The sequence below is a fragment of the Mixophyes fleayi genome, chromosome 2 (genome assembly GCF_038048845.1).
Source record: "Mixophyes fleayi isolate aMixFle1 chromosome 2, aMixFle1.hap1, whole genome shotgun sequence".
Taxonomy (NCBI): domain Eukaryota; kingdom Metazoa; phylum Chordata; class Amphibia; order Anura; family Limnodynastidae; genus Mixophyes; species Mixophyes fleayi.
In genome coordinates this window covers 236350996-236371383 of record NC_134403.1, presented here as the reverse complement: position 1 = coordinate 236371383, position 20388 = coordinate 236350996, and the positions used below count along the sequence as shown (strand labels likewise).

At 43.8% G+C, this 20388-nt stretch overlaps 1 protein-coding gene across 6 annotated transcripts in view; it reads right to left on the bottom strand.

The window, feature by feature from the left end:
* The window catches only part of PARL (presenilin associated rhomboid like), a 127466-nt gene that overhangs the window by 45859 nt on the left and 61219 nt on the right, over positions 1–20388 (bottom strand). For all 6 annotated transcript variants that reach the window (XM_075195680.1, XM_075195684.1, XM_075195685.1 and 3 more), the window contains 2 exons: positions 11531–11680; positions 1050–1120 (listed from right to left, as the gene is read on the bottom strand). In XM_075195680.1, coding sequence (XP_075051781.1) covers positions 1050–1120; positions 11531–11680 — 221 coding nt within the window. The remainder of the gene's footprint in view (positions 1–1049; positions 1121–11530; positions 11681–20388) is intronic.

Sequence of the window (20388 nt, the reverse complement as noted above, 5' to 3'; positions counted from 1 at the left end):
AATAGAAACCCAAAAATAAAATATATTTTTTTTTTTGGGAAAATGCAGGAGTTATATACACAATAAATATATTAACAAGGGTCCAGATCTATTTTAGGCATATATCCTGTAAACACTTAAGTGTATTCCAGCAAACTTTACAGTATATAGATCTTTCAAATAGATATAATTGTAATGCTAAACAGTGCCTCACACACAAACACACACATTCTTAAAGACAATCAGATTGTTTAAAGAGCGGTATAACATGGGTTATAAACCTGTCCTGTAAGAGGGGCACAGCAGGGCTCCGTCCTCCACTGTGTGGGAAAGGCGCTGAAATCTCAGTGCTGGCGCCAGGAAGTAGGAGAGGAGTCCAGGACCTACCACTCCTTTCAAGCCAATGGCTGCCCCCTTGTGTGATTTACAGCCACAGCTGAAATTTCTGATTCAACGGAGATCTGCTGTGGCTGCTTCAGTCACCCTTCATGCTGGCAATGCTTGTTGCCTAGGGGGAGGGGACGTGACCGCAGTACACGGAACACGGACAGGTGCTGTCAGCGCTCAAAAGTGTTTTGCCGGGAAATTTGAAAAATGAACTGCCAGCAATGCTGGGGGTGATATAGCTGTCAAAGCTACTCACCCTGGCTCAGGGACCCGGGGTTGAGGAAGGCCGCAGGCTTTACACCCCCTGGGAGGCGTCCCTGAGCCCAGCACGTCCCCCTTGAAAAAAAAAGAAAAAGAAATATTAAACAAATATTAAATAAAAAACATTAAATCCAGAGCAGGAGCCCTAGAAAACATGTCTACTTCTAAGGCACAAAAACGAAATTGAATATCCTTCCTGTGGGAGGGGTATAGCAGGGGTGGAGTGTCATTCACAGATTTAACTGTTTAAGTGACTGGACTCCTGGTACCACCTACTATAGCCGCTATGTATAGCAGTGTCCCACAACTGGACGTATGAGAAAATGAATATTACATTCAGGCAAGAAAGAATTACCTAAATTCCTCTTATAAGTGAAGCAAAGAATAGGAATCGTGCAATAGTGAAATATAAAAATACATACAGCTCCAAGTGATGGGCCAAAACGTCCTGTAGCTACTTTGCAGACATAGCTTACAAATGTAGATACTACTCCTATAAAATCAAAATGAGATAATGAAAACACAAACCAAATTAATTCAACATTTTACTATAAAGACACAGCCATATACTGTGAAAACAAAGCATAATAATGTCTTTAAAAATGGTACCACCATATCTGGGAGAAACTTCAATTAAACATTTTTGTGGGAACTATATAGTCATACTTTATATATAATGAAGTTTCTCTTTACCTAATGCAATCTTAGATGGAAATTTAAAATAATTAATTTGTTTAGAAACAACATACAGTAAAATGAAACAGTCCAATATACAGTGCCCTACTTGTTGGGCAAATTCTCCAAAGATTAGGATTTAATAAAAATCTTTAATATCTATTTGTAGAAGAAAAAAAAAAAAAAAAGGATTTTTGTACTTACCGTAAAATCTCTCTCTCTCTGAACACGAGTTGGGGGACACTGTTCACCTTGGGGTATAGAGGGCACTGTGGGAGTAATGGCACTAAAAAATGTATCTAGCCTGCTTCTCTCCCCTCTATGTCCCCTCCCCAGGAAGAGCTTAGTTTATTTACTAACCAAGCCACAAGAGAGGGCGAAAACACAAATAGAACACACAACAGAACTGTCAGAACAAAGGGTGGGAGAGCAGTGTCCCCCAAATCGTGTTCAGAAAAAGAGATTTTATGGTAAATACAAAAAATAGAATTTATACTTACGATAAATCTCTTTCTCTGAGTCCATCTGGGGACACTGCTTAACCATGGGGTTGAGTAGGGAGGGGAGGAGTCTGGCACCTAAAGAGTTAACTTTCTTCATGCTGACAGCATATCCCCCCAACCAATTCCCCACATACCTCAGTTTGATTACCAAAGCCCTAGGACGAGAGGCGAATCAACCAAGATACACCACTCAACAGAGGGAGGAGTGGAGAGAAAAGAAAAACAACGAAAAAGGGGGGGACCGCAGTGTCCCCCAGATGGACTCAGAATTTATACTTACGATAAATCTCTTTCTCTATTTTCTCTATCATCCATCTGGGGGACACTGCTTAATCATGGGGACTTACTAAAGCAATCCCTCTGAAGGGTGGGACCGCTCTGATCTCCTTGCACGTAGAACACTACGGCCAAAGGAGGCGTCCCCAGACGCAATTACATTAAATTGGTAGAATTTCGTAAAGGTATGGACCGAGGACCAGGTGGCTGCCCTGCACAGCTGGTCCGCCATGGCTCCATTCCGTGCCGCCCAAGACGCCCCGACCGAACGGGTAGAATGGGCAACATTACACTTCGGCACAGGGAGATCAATACGGACATAAGCCTCCCTGATAGTCAGGGTAAGCCATCTGGCAATAGTTTGCTTAGATGCTGGCCATCCCCTCCTAGACAACAAATAATACAAATAGAGAATCTGTCTTACGTATCTTTGCAGATCTCTTAACATATATACGTAATGCCCTCACTACGTCCAAATACTTATTTGTTTTTGTTCCTGGAGTCAGAAGTTCCCCTCTGAACACCGGAACAACTATTTCCTGATTGACATGGAAACCTGAGTTTTTACCTCCTTAGGGAGAAAGGATGGAATAGTCCTTAAAACTGCTCTGTCCTCATAAAAGACCAAATAAGGTTCTTTGCAAGATAGAGCTCCCAGCTTGGAGACCCTTCTAGCCGAGGCAATAGCAAGCAGGAAGACTGTCTTCCAGGTCAAGAACCGTCACTCTGCAGAGAGTAGAGGTTCAAAGGGAGGCTCCTGCACCCCTGGTGCCTCCTTGCTTGTTTATGCATGACACTGCCGTGGTATTGTCGGAGTGGATGCGGATCGGCCTTCCCTGAAGAACACTGAGCTCTCTGTAGCACCTTCCAGATGCCATGAACTGGCCTGTCTCCAGGCCATTCATGCCCGTTCTCAGGGATTCCATCCGAAAGGAGTCTGCTCTCAGATGCAGATCTAACTGCTTGAGGTTCAGCACTGGTCTGAACGAACCATCTGGTTAAGCAGAGGGAAGGGACTGTCTCCTGCTTCCCCCGACCCCTGAACTGGTAGTCTGGCCTCTGACAGACCGCCCCCGCGTAAGGGCTGTCTGAACTTCCACTACCACCAGATATTTACACAGAATCTTATACCTCCCTATCTCCTATAGAGAGTATAAAATCTATTGAGCCAAGGGAAGGCTGCAAGCAGCTGGTTCTTCTTCCGATTGGCTGCAATCAGCCCAGAGCATCCCTGGATCCTAATGCTCACCAGGTAACCTGGCCTTATATTTGGAACAGGGAAAAACACTTGGCACATTTTGCTTTATTTTTCTCATATTGTTAGTAGAAAACAAAGCCACCACATAGTAAATACAGGTACATATCAAAGGTATCTACCCAGAAAATACTAATTAATCTATGAAAAGATCAAAAGATAGTATTTCCGTACATGAGAGAGCGATAATCTTTTATAGATATTATGCTCTACCCTCAAAATGTAGTCAAAATCTATACTTCCCTATCAGTAGCCCACTACATAGAGAGTATAGAAAATACTTAGCCCAGGGACGGCTGTGAGCAGCTGCAGACCTTCCAGACTGGCTGCAATCCTCACAGCATCCCTGATTCCAAATGCTCACCAGCTGATTTAGCATTGCCTTTGGAACAGGGAGAAAAACACTTGGCACATGTTGCTCTGTTTTCCTCATATTTTTAGTAGAAAACAAGCTACCACCCCCAAACATCATCTATGAACCAGTGAAAAGATAGTATTGCTGTTCCTGAGAGAGCAATAATCTATTACGTTCTTCTCTCAAATAGTGGTCAGAATCCATACTTCTTTATCAGTCTAAAGAGAGTATAAGATATAATTAGCCAAGCAAGGCTGACAGCTGCAGCAGATTTTCCAGACTGGCTGCAATTAGCACAGAGCACCTGGGTCAGTGCTCACAAGCCAATTTAGCAATACATTTGGAACAGACCATCTATTTGGCACGTGTTGCTTTACTCTTTATCAGTCCTCATAAGAGAAACAAAAAATAAAGTCACGTATAGACATAATAGGCATAACACACACAAGATACTTTTCAGAAGGGAGAGCTGTAATCTTTTTAACATCAAGCTCTCCCTAGTATATGTGCCCACAACATTTATACTTCTCTATTCAGCCTATATAGAGAGAAAAAATGATACTTAGCAGTTTTGGAGATGTGTGTCAGCAGCTGTACTTCCTTCCGAATAGCTGCTGTGTCCATTCCCACCAGAGGGAATCTCCACGTGCTCTCTCAGCAGAGGGGGAGGGGTGGCTTTCTTACACAACTCCCCTCTGGCTCTCTGCCCAGAATACTTTAACAGATCATATGTCTGGCACCAGTTGTTTTACCTTTATCAGTCATGACAAGATAAGGAAAAAACAAAATTTCATGTTTCATATGCACAAACACTTCCACAATGTTTATCAGAAAATACTGACTAGGTTATTTAAACATATCATAGTATTTCTGATTAAATAAGACAGGTTGGGGAGCTTATAGTTTTCTTTAACCTAAAGCTCTCTCAATACATTATAGTCTTACAATACATATGCTTACACAGAACAATACAGTGATATTTAGCGGGGAAGATATGTGTCAGCAGTACACCTGTCTCCAAATGACTGCTGCATCTGTCCTCCCTTTGTATTTTGGCTCCAAAAGGGATCTTCCACCTGCTCACTCAGCGGGGGAGGGGAAGAGGTGCTTCTCAACACATTCCCCTACCGCTGGCATCTCCTTCTGTGTCTCTGCTAACAGCGATTTCCTCTTTCTACTTAGGTGAAATCCTGTTGCTTTATTTTTCTCACATTTTTAGTAGAGGACAAAGCTACCACACCGCAAAATACAGGTACATATTCATCTATGAACCAGTCAAAGATAGTATTTCTGTTCCTGAGAGAGCAATAATCTTTTATAAACATTATGCTCTTCTCTAAAAAATGCGGTCAGAATCTATACTTCTCTATCAATCCTATATAGAGAGTATAAGGTATAATTAGCCAAGGAAAGGCTGCAGCAGGTTTTCTCGTATGACTGCAATTAGCACAGAGCACCTGGGCCAATGCTCACAAGCTAATTAGCATTACATTTGGAACCGACAATATGTTTGGCACGCCCAAACACCTCCACACATTTATCAGAAAATACAGATTAGGCTATTTAACATATCATAGTATTTCTGATTAAATAAGACAGGTTTGGAGAGCTTTATAGTTTTCCTTAAACAACAGTTCTCTCAACACATCATTGTCTTATAATACACATGCATACACATGCATACACAGAAGAAACAAAGTGATACTTAGCGGGGAAGATATGTTTCAACAGTGCACTTCTCTCCAAAAGACTGCTGCATCTGTCCTCCTTTTGAACTTTGGCGCCAAAAGGGATCTTCCATGAGCTCACTCAGCAGGAGGGGGGGGGGGGGGGGAGCGGTGTTCCTCAAACACATTCCCCTGCCACTGAAATTCCTTCTGTGTTTTATTTCATTAACAGCGATTTCCCCTTTCTGTTCTAGGGGAAATCCTGTTAGAATGTGTTCCCCGTACAGCGCTATCACTAGCGCGCCATCCTTCAAGTTCCCCCTATCATCCCATAGGAGATGGGGACTTGGTATACTCCAGCTGGCTTCCGGGGAACGTCAGCAGTAATGGCGCTTTCTGCCTAATGGCAGCACCCGTCCTGCTATCAGCGGGGAGAGTCTCTTGTCGACTGCTTCCCGTTGTTTGAGAAGCGCTTTCCGTCCTCTGTCTGCGGGGCCGCCCCCGCTAACAGGCGCTTCTCCCACAATTCAGCTATGTTGCAAACAGAACCTCTCGCTGCTATCAACAAAACAAAATTGAAAAGGAAAGAAAAACCTATTAGCAGTGAACAGCGTTCACTGTGGAGCTCTTCTGATGCGCAGCCCTTCTCCTAGGGCACCCAATTCAAACTGGGGTACGTGGGGAATTGGTGGGGGGATATGCTGTCAGCAGGAAGAAAGTTAACTCTTTAGGTGCCAGACTCCTACCCTCCCTACTCAACCCCATGGTTAAGCAGTGTCCCCCAGATGGATGATAGAGAAATCCTATTTTCTCTTTCACAATAGTTGAGGGGCACTGCTCAACTTGTGGACTTTCCACAGCTGCCCCTATGGGTGGGAATGCTCAGAACAAGCGTTACGTAAAACTTTAAGGCCAAAACTTGCGTCTTTTGAAGCAAAGACGTGGAAACGATAAAACCTGGTGAGTGTATGAACAGAAGACAAAGTAGCTGCCCTATACAACTGTTCAGCGGAGGCTCCATGCCGCGCCAACCAAGAGGCGCTAGCTGACCTCGTGGATAAGCTTTCAGACCTTCAGGAACCTAAGAGCACTCTGAAACGTACGCCTGCCAGATAGTAGCGGTGATCCATCTAGCCAATGTCTGCTTTGTGGCTGGCCAGCCACGCTTATGATCGTCATACAGGACTAGAAGACTATCAGTCTTCTGAACCGAAGCTGTACGGTCCACATAAATCCTCAAAGCTCTGACCACATCTAAACAGACTGAGACCTGACCACGTGCCAGCGAATCCTGAGGAAGAGCCGGTAGAACAATATCCTGATTTATATGAAACCTCAAGACCACCTTTGGATGAAACAAAGGCTTATTTTCGCCTCTCACTTTCTGCAATATCATCGGAAGTGGAGAGGTAAAGGTACACCAAATAGAAGTTCCAGTGTACCATCATAGCATTCACTAAGAAAACCTGAGGGTCTCTCTGGTAAAATACAGTAATAACTTGCGGTTGTGCCACGAGGCCATCATGTCTACTTTTGCCGACCCCACCGGAGGACTATTTGAGAAAACACATCCATATGGAGCTGCCATTTGCCTGGATGAAGGGCATGCAGACTTAAGTAGTTGGCTTTGCAGTTGTTCACCCCCAGAATGAACACCGCTGAAATTGCAGGAACTTGTTGTTCCACCCATTTCATGATCTTTGACACTTCCTTCATGGCAAGAGGACTCCATGTTCCTCCTTGATGATTTCTGTAAGCTACTGCCGTAGCATTGTCCAACTGTATTCGGATCAGCCAGCGTGCCAGAAAGGACTGTGCCTTAACTAGAGCTTTGAATACTGCCCTTAGTTCCAGAACATTTATGGTCAACCATGCTTCCTCCGGTGTCCAAGTCCCTTGCAATCTGAGGTAAAGGACTGACGGCACCCCACCCCAACAAGCTGGCATCCGTCGTTACCACGGTCCAGTCCCACACTGAGAAAGAAAGCCTCTGTGTTAGGACTTCCCCTCTCAGTCACCAGAGAAGAGACAGCCGTGTTGTGCGTGACAACCGAAAGACCTGCATTTCTAAGCGGGGATCCGACCTTGAAAACTTTGCCATAATCTCCTGCTGGAACTTGCGCGAATGGAAATGAGCAAACTGCAGATCCTTAAACAAGGAAACCATGTGACCCAGTAGCTTCATACACTGAAGTACTGAGACGCGATTTAGAGAAAAGGGATCTTTCACCTGACGCCGCATCTTCCACACTTTGTCTGAAGGAAGAATAATCCTCTGACAATTTGTGTCGAACAACCACCCCAGGAACAACATACGCTGGGTTGGTATCCAACTGGATTTTTTTGTAGTTGATCACCCATCCGTGTTCCTGCAGAATGTCTCTGGTCAGCTGCAGATGTGACTGAAGCCGAGCTACAGACTCTGCCTTGATCAGCAGGTCGTCTAGATAAGGTAAAATACTCTACCCCTGTAAACGCAGCTGAGCTGCCATTATAGCCATCATCTTTGTGAACACTCGAGATGTGGTGGCCAAACCGAATGAGAGAGCCATGAACTGAAAATTATTCACAAACCGCAAGAGACTTTTATGACCTGTCCATATCGGAATGTTTAGGTAAGCATCCTTGATATCCAAGAATGCTAAGTACTCGCCTTTCTTTAAGGAATTTATCACAGGTCTGATGACTCCATCCGTAAGCAGGTGGTGAGGTCCTTGAGGTTTAGAATTGGTCTGAAGGACCGATACGGTTTTTTCACCAGAAAAAGGTGAGAGTAAAAGCCTTGACCTCTCTGCCCCAATGGAACAGTAACAATCACCCCGGCATCCCGAAGAGACTGTACTGCCCCCTGGAAAGCCTGTCTTTTCTGTGACTCCCTGGGGAAAGGTGTAGTCATGAAATGCCGTGGAGGTGCCCCCACTAGGTCCAAGATGTATCCCATGGACACTATACCTTTCACCCAGGCGTCTGTGGTGATTTGAAAGAGCCATTTGAAAGAGCAGTAGGCGCACTCCCACCACCAGAGTCCCTGGTGAACGATGCAGTAAGTCCTGCTGCTGGTTTGTCTCCTGGTCTTAGGGGCAAGGCAACATCCTGTCCAGGCCTGTCTGCCTCTTTGCCCCACTCCCCTTGTAACTGGGGCTTGGCGTCTGGAAGAACCACCTCTAGTACGGCCGACAAACCGAAAGGAGTGAAAACGCCTTCTTTTTGCTTTTGACGCAGCTGCCAGAAGAGCACTCTTCCCCCGTGGCCTGAGCGATGAATTGTCCAAAGGAGAACCAAACAAAGCCGCTCCGTCATATAGGACAGATTCCAAAGGTCTCTAGGAATCAGCATCCGTCTCCCAAGATCTTAACCACAATGTGCGCCTAGCTCCCACTACTAGGAAGAGGTTTTTGACAACCCCTGACCCGCATCCAGAACCACAACCCCTAAACACTCAGTAGCATCTTTAATATGATCCGTCAGAAAAGTCAATTCACTTCTAGCCACACAAGACTTTATTCCTGCATGAAGAGTAGTGACCCATTTTTCAACAGCTTTAACGACATCACCAGGCGCACACTAAAGAAGACTATTTCAAAATCGCTTCACACTTTTTGTCAGTACTGTCTTTAAGCGTCGCTGCATTCGGCAACGGAAAAATAGTAGACTTCTCCAAGTGTGCAATAGGACCATCGATACTGGGATGAGTCTCCCATGATCCTACCTCTAAATCTCCAGTGACAGCTCCTCAACAGCATAATATGCCTCACTACCAGTTTGCACCGCAACTTCTCCTCAAAATGCCGGCTGACAGGCTTGACAACTGGACCGCAAGCCAGTGTTCGCTCTAAGCTGAGCAATCTGGAAATGATAAGAGTTAAACCTGTATCTTACTAGGAAACATCCTGCAGATTGTGAATGCAAACCTTTCGGGTGGAGCCCTCATTAGAGTGACATTTTAACTCTTTAATTTCCAGATTGCTCAGCTTAGAGGGAACACTGCCGCAAGCAACTCCACAGCAGTCATGGGCGACCAGAGCATGCTGTCGTGGCTCCCGTAGCGGCCAGCATCGCCTCCGTGGAAGTGGCTGGGTCCTGGACACTAACGGAGTGCCAGGTGACCCTTTCCCTGGAGCCCTACATAAATCAGGGGGGGTGGCACTAAAGCGCCTCAGGCGCTCTCCCAGAAGTAACCTCTATAAAAAACACAAAAGAAACTCTAAGACGAGACTAAAGAGGCTTACTCCGTAGGCACTAAGAAAAAAACTGAGTTGTTCCTGTGGAGGGGGCATAGAGGGGAGGAGAGCAGGCTAGACAAGTTTTTGTAGTACCATTACTCCAACAGCGCATTCTATACCCCAAGGTGAGCAGTTTCCTCCAACTAGTGTGAAAGAGAAAAATAGGAGATAAATATATTGAGCTAACATTTTAAGAAATATCACTTGTGTATAACACTGGGCCAGAGAAATCCTATACATCAGGTCATCATAGTAAAAGTAACAGATCCTGTCTTTTTCCCCACAACCCAATGCATTAGCCAGGAACAATTAGAACGATTTTCTGGCCTTCTGAGTCCATGCTATGCCATTACTCTGACCAGAGTAACTTCTTTAGCTTTTAAATACAAAGAAGAGGATAAGTAGCAAACCATTGCTGGTATACAGTCATGGCCAAATGATTTGAGAATCACACAAATATTATTTTTCACAAAGTCTGCTGGCTCAGATTTTATGTTGGCAATTTGCATATACTCCAGAACTTTATCCCAAAAACAACATTTCCATTGAACTTCAAGGAGAGAGGTTCAATAGTTGTGAAGAAGGATTCAGGGCGCCCAAGAACATACAGGAAGTGTCAGGATGGCCCCTAATGTTGATTCAGCTGCGAGATTGGGCCCAACCAGTACAGAAATTGCTCAGGAATGGCAGCAGGCATATGTGAGTGCATCTGCACGCACAGTGAGGCGATGGACTTTTGGAGGATGGCATTGTGTCAAGGCCTGCATAGAAGCCACTACTCTACAGGAAAAACATCAGGGATGGGCTGATATTCTGCAAAAAGTACTGGTATTGCACTGCTGAGGACTGAGGTAAAGTCCTTTTTTTCTGATGAATCCCCTTTCAGATATCTTGGGGCATCTGGAAAAACGCTTGTCCGGAGAAGGAAAGGTAAGCGCTATCATCAGTCCTGTGTCATGCCAACAGTAAACATCCTGGGACCATTCATGTGTAGGGTTGCTTCTCAGCCAAGGGAGTGGCCTCACTCACAATTTTGCCTAAGAACACAGCAATGAATAAAGAATGGTGCCAAAACATCCTCCAAGAGCAAATCCTCCAAGAGCAAATTCTCCCAAGCATCCAAGAACAGTTTGGTAACAAACAATGGCTTTTCCAGCATAATGGAGCACCTTGCCATAAGGCAAAACTGATAACTAAGTGGCTCCCCAAAATTTTGGCTCCATGTCCAGGAAACTCCCGAGACCTTAATCCCATTGAGAACTTGTGGTCAATCATCAAGAGACGGGTGGACAAACAAAAACCCACACATTCTGACAAAATCCAAGCACTGATTAGGAAGAAAAGGCTGACATCAGACAGTATGTGGCCCAGAAGTTGATTGACAGCATGCCAGGGCAAATTGCAGATGTCTTCAAACAGTAGGGTCAACACTGCAAATATTGATTCTTTGCATCAACTTAATACAATTGTCAAGAAAAGCCTTTGACACTTATAAAAATGCTTGTAATTTTACTTTACTATACCATAGAAACATCTGACAAAAAAGGTCTAAAACACTGAAGCAGGAAACTTTGTGAAAACCAATACTTGTGTCATTCTCAAAACTTTTGGCCATGACTGTAAATGTTGTGTAATCTGGGCACTACTGGTATACAATTGTCAGTATATAGTGTATAATGGAAGATTAGTCATTTGGATTTTATAAATCGCTTGAGGAAACTATAATCTGGTAGTCATTAGATGACATGTTAATATGCTGTTCTGAAATACATTTACATTTTTCATAGCCACCTTCCTATCATCTTATACACAGATAATTTGACAAAGTTCGTTAGATTCTTGCTTTCAGCACTTTTTGTTAGCTATATACAAAAGTGACATAAATTTTTTGATTAAAAGATAAGGAATAGCTTATCTATAAGGCTGATAAACCACCAATGCATGCTCACCTGCTGACATGTAGACTGCCAAAAACTGCTCCTGACCCAGAAAAGAAACAATGCTGGAGGAAAATGTCCACAGAACATACATATTTGCAGTCATGTGGAAGAGAGAGAAGTGGCTAAATGTGGATAGAATCATGGGAAGACAGAGATACTCTGTAAATAAAACAAAAGAAATAATAAAAATAGTATAAAAACATAAACAACAAAACAAAGGAGATGATCAGACAGATAGACATGAGATATTTCCACTGGTAAACAACTCTACTGATTACTTACTTTTCAAGGAAATTGTAAATGTGAAGAGCTACTTTCACTAGCAACAAGTCTGTATTCATGGACTTGACTGTATATATAACAAGTGTATAGATACAAGTGTAAAACAAAAAATTTAAACAGCATAATTCGGAGTTATACCGGAGTTAAACAGGAGGAAACAGGAGAAGAACATTCTATCTATTAACTCAGCTACACAAGGACTACAGTCAGTATTCACTTGAAACTCCATATTCCACCTCTGATGTCTTCAACTCACCTTGGCTACAAGCTCCATGCAGCATGAGGACTATTTTGGACTCAGATCTTATTTTCTTCTCATCTCATGAAAGTTTGTTTGATCTGTCAGTTTGTTTTCACTGCAAAATACACTATGTTTAATCAACCTGCTGTACTACTTGCTCAACCACTCCCTACCCATGCTACAGCTATTTCAGTCCCCTATCTCATCACTGTACTCTCAGTTCTACTAAATGCTTTGTCTGCCATCACAAGTAGGAATAATTGATACTGAATTTGAACCACTCTCCTCTCTCATGATTCTGCAAAAACTCAGCTATTCAATCACCTGCAATTTATTACTCTCCATTCAACACTTCCACCCATTCCCCCACATGACTCCCACATCATTACTCTATACTATCCAGACATCCATGGATAAACTACATTTGCTGCAGCCTAGCCCTGCACTACTTATCTGATTATACTGGACATTGTAATTAGGTAATTCCTTAATTCCCTCATTTTGCTAATTAAATCCCAATGCTCGCCAAAATATTTTTCTTTCTCTCTTTTCATGGCATTATCTTTAGGAATATATCATCCCTCGCCCATCCTGCAACACCCACCTCTGTCCACATTGCCCCTTCATTACTTCACTCACCTCTGGTGAACACTCATGCACTCTTTTCCTATTTAAATTCAATAACTTTAACAGCTGCACCTTGCCACCAGAAACTAAAAAAAACACACATCATCTCTCCTACCTTTCTTCTTCCCTGCTTCTATTAGCTGGTGATATATCACCTAATACAGGTACCCCTCAATTCTCCCACACGCACATATCTGAACACTACAGAAATCCAGCAAACCTTAAACGCATCACCTGTCTCCCCTCTCTTCCAAAGCCCTTTAAATGTGCCCTTTGAAATGCACGTTCTGTGTGTAACAAACGTACCCCCATTCATGATCTCTTCCTCTCAAACAACGTTCAACCTTCTAGCAATAACAGAAACATGGCTCACGCAATCAGACACTGCCTCACCTGCAGCCCTTTCACATGGTGGTCTCCACTTCACCCACAGCCCCAGACCGGGAGCCAGACAAGTAGGTGGGGTTGGACTACTTCTCTTCCCACAGTGCAAATACTGAAACAGCAAACCCTGTAGTGTCTTCTGAAGACAGTGAACCAGTGGGTGCATATCCAGTCCGCACAATATCAGTTCCCAATGGGAAGGCAGACAAGGATGTTATAGTTCCTTTAAAGAATGTTACAATGCATTGTCCCTGGACTAGATCGGAATTACGTTCTATTATGACTGAACTCCCAGATCCTAGAAAAGAGTTGGCTAAGTGTCAGAAATTTGTTAAAGACTTAGGAAATGCACACGAACCAACCAATAAGGATTGGCGTGTAGTGTTGAGGGCATGTCTTCCTCCCAATACTGACATACAAAAATTTATTAAAGAGTGTTTGTTGGATGAAGATGACACCTTGACGGATGAGATTAATCAAGAAAATATAGAACAAATTGTCAAACATTTAGCGATCTATTTTCCAGTAGTGGTAAACTGGAGTAAGATTTTCACCTTAAAACAAACAGATAGTAAAACTGCAGCGGACTATTTTGGTAGAGCTCTTGCATCAATGACACAGTTTACTGGGGTATCAGATATAAGGGAGAACCCACATCATAGGGAAGTAGCAGTAACAGTATTGATGGATGGTTTAAAGGAAAACCTAAAGACAAGAGTACAAACCTCAACACCTGGTTGGAGGGGCAGCACGGTAGATTCTCTTAGAGAGATTGCTGTGGAACATGACAAAAATATTTTTAGAAAAAGGGAAGAAAAGAGTGACAAGTTGATGACGGTGAGTATACAAGCATTAGAGGGAATGCATACACGACCACCAGCATATAACCCACATGACAGTAAACGCAGAATGTTGAGATGTTACAATTGCCACCAGGAATATAACCCACATGACAGGAAACAAATGAGGAAAGATTGTACAAAGGGAAGACATAAGTCTAATGAAGGGCCACATAGATATCCTCCAAGGAGGGATTCACATAGACTAGAAGACTCATACCTGCCCACGCATGTTATAGCAGCAAATGCTGCGTGGGAAAGCAATAGTCAGCGCTAGGGGTCAGGTCATACCTGTAGTCTACAGCCAGTGAGGTTAACTGAGAGTCTGAGAGAAGAACCAACAATTATAGTTGACATAGCTGGTAGGAAACAAACTTTTCTTGTAGATACAGGGGCGGCCAGATCTGTGATAACCTCTCCTTTTAATCTACAGGTGACCAGTAAAACTATTCCAGCTATGGGGGTAACGGGAAGAGTGTTACATTATCCTCTAACTAAACCCGCTGAAGTTACTATCGGGCCCCTGCATACTAAGCATTCATTTCTCTTGGCTGCAGCGGCTCCTACTAACTTGCTAGGGAGAGACTTGTTATGTAAAATGGGATGTGTCATATACTGTACTTCAGATGGTGTGTTCCTAGATATACCCGAGAAGGTCGCTCAAGAGGTACAGGATATATTGGACACCCCTCAAAGGTTAATGTTATACTCTACTGTTATAGAAATAAGACCATCTTAAAGAAAAGGGGATGTTGCTGGAAATACCAGGTTCACTATGGACTAGAGATGGACAGGACACTGGACTGATGGCAAACGTAGCCCCTGTCATGGTAAATCTAAAACGTGGTAGGATAGCTCCAAAAATCCCACAGTATCCATTAAAACCAGAGGTGGAACTAGGGGTATATCCTGTTATTGAAAGGCTGTTGCAACAGGGGATTTTAATTTGTACATCAAGCACAGCAAATAGTCCCATTTTGACTGTGAAGAAGAGTGGGGGGAGGAGCTATAGATTAGTCCAGGACTTAAGGGGAATTAATAAAGTTGTGGAGAGCCAATTCCCCCGTAGTGCCGAATCCAGCTGTCATCCTCATGCAGATTCCACTGCCTGCTAGTCATTTTACTGTCATTGACCTATGTTCTGCTTTCTTTTCAGTCCCTCTTCACCCTGACTGTCAATACCTATTTGCATTCTCCTACAGGGAATTGCAATACACATGGACCAGACTTCCCCAGGGGTTAACTGACAGTCCCAGTATTTTCTCCCAGGCCTTACATGACTGTTTGTAATCCTTTCAACCCCGCAATGGGTCTGTTCTAATTCAATATGTGGACGAATTGCTGCTGTGCTCTGATTCTTTTATGTCATGTTTACAGGATACTAAATTGTTGTTGCTTCATCTCTCACAAACAGGGCACAAGGTGGCAAAGGATAAATTACAGCCATGTCAGACTAAGGTCAAATACTTAGGACACTGCCTCACTAAGGGGCTAAGACACCTGACAACCAACAGGATTAAGGCCATACAACACATGACTCTGCCGCAGAGCCAGAAGCAGATTCGTACTTTCCTGGGGATGTGTGGATACTGTAGATCCTGGATCCCAGGTTTTTCTATTCTGGCATTACCATTGCAGGGGCTAGTCTCTTCCTCAAAACCAGAACGTGTTGTACACACAGAAGAGTCAGAGCAAGCGTTCTTTAATCTTAAAGATAGTCTGACTAGAGCACCTGCATTGGGAATACCCAATTATGAAAAGCCTTTTGAGCTATACTGTACAGAAGCTGATGGTTGTGCAGCAGGTGTCCTCACACAGAAACATGGTGACGCTAGCAGACCGGTAGCATACTACAGTGCACAATTGGACACTGTGGCTAGATCACTCCCAACATGTCTCAGAAGCGTAGCAGCAACTGCTCTTCTGGTAAGTAAGAGCGAGGACGTAGTATTAGGACACAATTCAACTGTCTATACACCCCATGCTGTATCAGCTCTGTTAAATTCAGCCCAAACCAGACATGTTTCTTCAGCTAGATTCACAAAGTGGGAACTAGCCCTGATAGCACCCTCAAACATCACCATCAAATGATGTAGCACCTTAAATCCAGCTACATACCTTCCATATGTGTGTCTAGAGACACAAAGGGTGGGAGGTGAGGAGACCCTGGTTGATGATGAGTTAGGCAAGAGTACTGACACGCATGATTGTATGGAACACCTGAACCAGACCTTTACTGCAAGGCCCGACATTCGTGACACCCCTTTAGAAAATGTAGATTTTACGTTTTATACAGACGGGAGTTGTCATAGACAGACAGAGACGGGAGAGCTATGTACTGGTTATGCTGTGGTAGACGATCAGGATGTGGTAGAAGCTGAACCCATTGGCCCACCTCATTCAGCCCAAGTGGCGGAATTAGTAGCATTAAAGAGAGCGTGTGAGTTGGCAGAGGGTAACTCAGCCAATATATATACTGACTCTAGGTATGCCTTCGGGGTAGTGCACGATTTTGGGGCCCTTTGGCATCTTAGAAACTTTACGACAGCAGCAGGTACGCCAGTGGCACACTCACAACACATAAAAGGACTTCTGACAGTGATACAGTTACCCAGAACAGTAGCCGTCATAAAGTGCAAAGCCCATACCTTTGAAGAAGACCCAGTGTCATTGGGAAACAACAGGGCAGACGGAGCTGCTAAATGGGCAGCAGGGCAACCTATGACTGTATCGACCGAGACTATGATGGTTTTTCAGACATTAGACACGCAAAAATTAATTGAAATGCAAGATTTGTGTTCCCTGCAGGAAAAGGCAGTCTGGAAGGCGAAGGGATGTGGTCAAAAGTCCTCAGGACTCTGGAGGGATGGACAAGGTAAGCCTGTAGCTCCCCGAACACACTATCCAAGCCTGGCTGAAGCAGCACACGGTCTGACTCACCTGGGTAAAGAAGGTATGTGCAAACTGGTGAGAGCATACTGGTGTGCTCCTGGATTTTCCTCTCAGGCTGGTAAAAAGGCAATGCCATGTCTTACTTGTTTGAGGAAAAATGTCAGGAAAACTATTCCAACTAAGCCATCCCACATCCCTCCTACAGACGGACCCTTTCAGGTAATACAAATTGACTATATCCAATTACCACCGTGCAGGAATCTAAAGTATGTGTTAGTGTGTATTGATGTGTTTTCCGGTTGGGTAGAAGCATATCCGGCAGCCACTAATACTGCTGTGTTCACTGCAAAGAAAATTGTACAAGATTTTGTGTGTAGGTTCGGTATCCCTAGAATCATTGAAAGTGATAGGGGTACCCACTTTACTGGTGATATCTTCCAGAATATGTGTAAGCTCATGGGAATCAGTAGCAGACTTCACACCCCTTACCGACCACAAGCCAGTGGTAAGGTGGAAAGAGTAAATGGTACTATAAAGAATAAGCTGGGTAAGATAATGGCTGAAACTGGGTTGGCATGGCCTGAAGCTTTGCCACTAGTCCTCCATAGCATTCGAATCACTCCTAGATCTCCTCTTAATCTGTCCCCCTTTGAGATACTGTGCGGACGACAACCTCATTTGATCGTGAGTCCGCAAGACGACTTAAAGTGTAATAATGAAGTGACTGTGCAATATCTTATAAAAATTAACAGACAGCTGAAACAACAACAACAAAAATTCAAAATGCTGTCACCTGGTATGCCAGAAATGAATTGTCATGATGTTGAACCTGGGGACTATGTTATGATCCGCAATTTCTTACGTTCAGGTTGTTTAACAGACCGTTGGGAAGGCCCGTACCAAGTGCTGCTGACCAGTACTACATCACTGAAGGTTGCAGAGAGAGACACTTGGGTCCATTCCACCCACTGCAGGAGAGTCAATAACCCGGAGAAAGTGCTAGATAAAACTGAGACCGACGACACATATCTGTCACTCGTAAATCTGTTCCGGGAGACCTAAGGCCCGCAGTCAAGACACCTGAGCCAGAGACGTTGCATCAGAACTATCTTTCCAGCTAAGGAGTGGCGGTTTTTGTTTTTCTTTTGTTCCAGGATTTTCCTTGTTTTTACTTTTTCTAGGACATTCTATTTTTGTGAAGGAGGATGGAGGACAGAGGAAGGTTCTGGCAGTGATACGGATGAAATGGAGGTTGAGGAAAAGTTATTAGAATACCCAGAGCAGTCCATCATCAAGCTTGGTCCAGGGGTTATGAAAAGGTCTGCTAGCTCTGATGAGTATTGTATCTGCAAGTTCTGTGACTCCCTAGTTGAAGAGAGATGCATCCAGCGATGTCAGTCCACTGGTAATCTGAATGTGGGCGGGCATCCTTTGGAGGATTATCACTCCCTGGTGGGTAAGGTGCTAAACCAAACCGAGTGCTGGGTGTGCTCTCACGTGCCGCAGGGGCAGCATAACATAGGACTAGTGCCATTCCCATTAAACATCTCCGAAGTACTCGAATTGAGAGGTGGGAGGCCCATAGAAGGGAGGTACAATAACACTAGGTCCCCTAGTCTAACGCTTCGACAATACTCTGTAGACAGATCTTTGCTGTGTCTAAATATCACTCATGCAAAGCATCTGGAGAATTGGGAAGCTGACCTATCAGATCAGACAATGGCTCGCCAAGCTCATTTTGGAGGGAGACTGAGGCCACCAATAAGCAGGAATGTTGATGGAAGTCACAAATTAGGGCGTGTAACCAAACATAAGAAAGTATCCATTGGAAAAGTCTCTATAGATAATTGTAAAAATGTCATCTATGCTGACACGTGTCTTGAGCAAATGGAGACACTAGGCATGGGTAGTTTTATCGAAACTCTGTGTGATATAATTAATGGACATACGGTTCCTTATGTTCTCCCTGATGATGTGTACTTTGTTTGTGGGAGGAAAGCTTATTCCTGGGTGACTCCGAGTTCCAAGGGCTTGTGTTTCTTAGCTAAACTGGTTCCTGAAATCATGACTATTACTCATGAAGAAATGGTTGGTATTCACAAGACTACATCACCACCATACATACACACACAGTATGAACACCGTGGCAAGAGAAATATGATTCCTGGTGAGGAGCCCATAGCTACAAAATTGATTAGTGAAACCGTTGGGTTTCAAGTTATGGTTGCTCTTGATCTCACCAGGACCGCTCGGGGAACATTAAACTTTAAATATATCCAAGACCTAGCTAAATTAATAGATAATATCACCGAGATGTATGATGACACTTTCAGGTATACTGGAAGGGAGCTACAAGCGTACAAGAAGGAGTTGGTGCAACATAGACTGGTACTAAATTATCTCACCTCTATTACTGGTGGGTACTGTGTGACACTGGCCACCCAGTTCGGTGTAAAATGTTGCACGTACATCACCAATAATACGGATGACCCTAAGGAGGTTATAGACCGGAAGATGGATGAAATTCTGCAACTGAAATGGGAATTTCGAAGGAACCATAATTCTTCGTTATATGAGGTGGGGGAAAAGGTGGCAGGTTGGATCTCATGGTTGAACCCTGTGAAATGGTTCTCTGGTCTGGTGGAGTGGGTACAGGAAATGGTTTCTAGTGTAGGTAAGCTCCTTCTCCTTATACTGGGTGTCATCTTAGCAATTGGTTTATTTGTCAAATGTGTTCCTACTGTGTTGAAGTGTGGGAAACAATCTTCTAGGAGAAGCACTGAGAGCGAGACAGAAAGGGTGGTGCAAGACACCGAGATCATGGTATGTGAAGAAGTGTTGTATAACCCTGAACTTGAAACGGTGATTAGGTGATAGTTTATTATACTATCAAAGGGTGGAGCTGTCGAAGTCAGCAAATTGGATAAAGTCATTTCAATTAAAATCGAGCAAACTTGGTTGTCTTTGTCTGAAAAGATGCGTACGGTACGCTACGGCGTGAAAGGGCCTGCTACGGCGTGGAAGGGCGTACGCAGCTGCAACATATGGCAACAACAGTATTTAGTCTTTTACATACATTCGCACAAACACTCACACTTGTAAAATAGTACACATTAAAGGTAGTTGCAACACAGTCATTTATGTCGAAATATAGTAGTATTTATATGTAATATTATAAGTTATATGCATATCAGTAAAACATATGGTACACGTTGAAGGAATCTAGTCATGTGTGGTATCATACTAATCCTCTTCGCATTTGCAACTGCGAGGGAATCGCAGAGTGCATATGCAAGTTATTAATGTTAAGGAATTATGGACCATTATGATGAGTAATCTTGGCGGGAAGAACAGAGCTCATCCCCTGGAGAGATGACCCCCTCCTTTGGATTCCTGAGCTTAAACTAGCCTATGATCTGCAACCCACTGGACCCTCCTGATGCCTGGACCAATAGAAGCAAGCCACACCTTTGCATTGTTTTACTGTATCTCTGTTTGCAAATAAGCAGCAGCTCCTCATCCAGAGTTCAGTCACCTAGACCACAGACTTCAGGACTGAATGACTGTTCACTGGATCCAGAGCGCCTGCGATAAGTAACGGC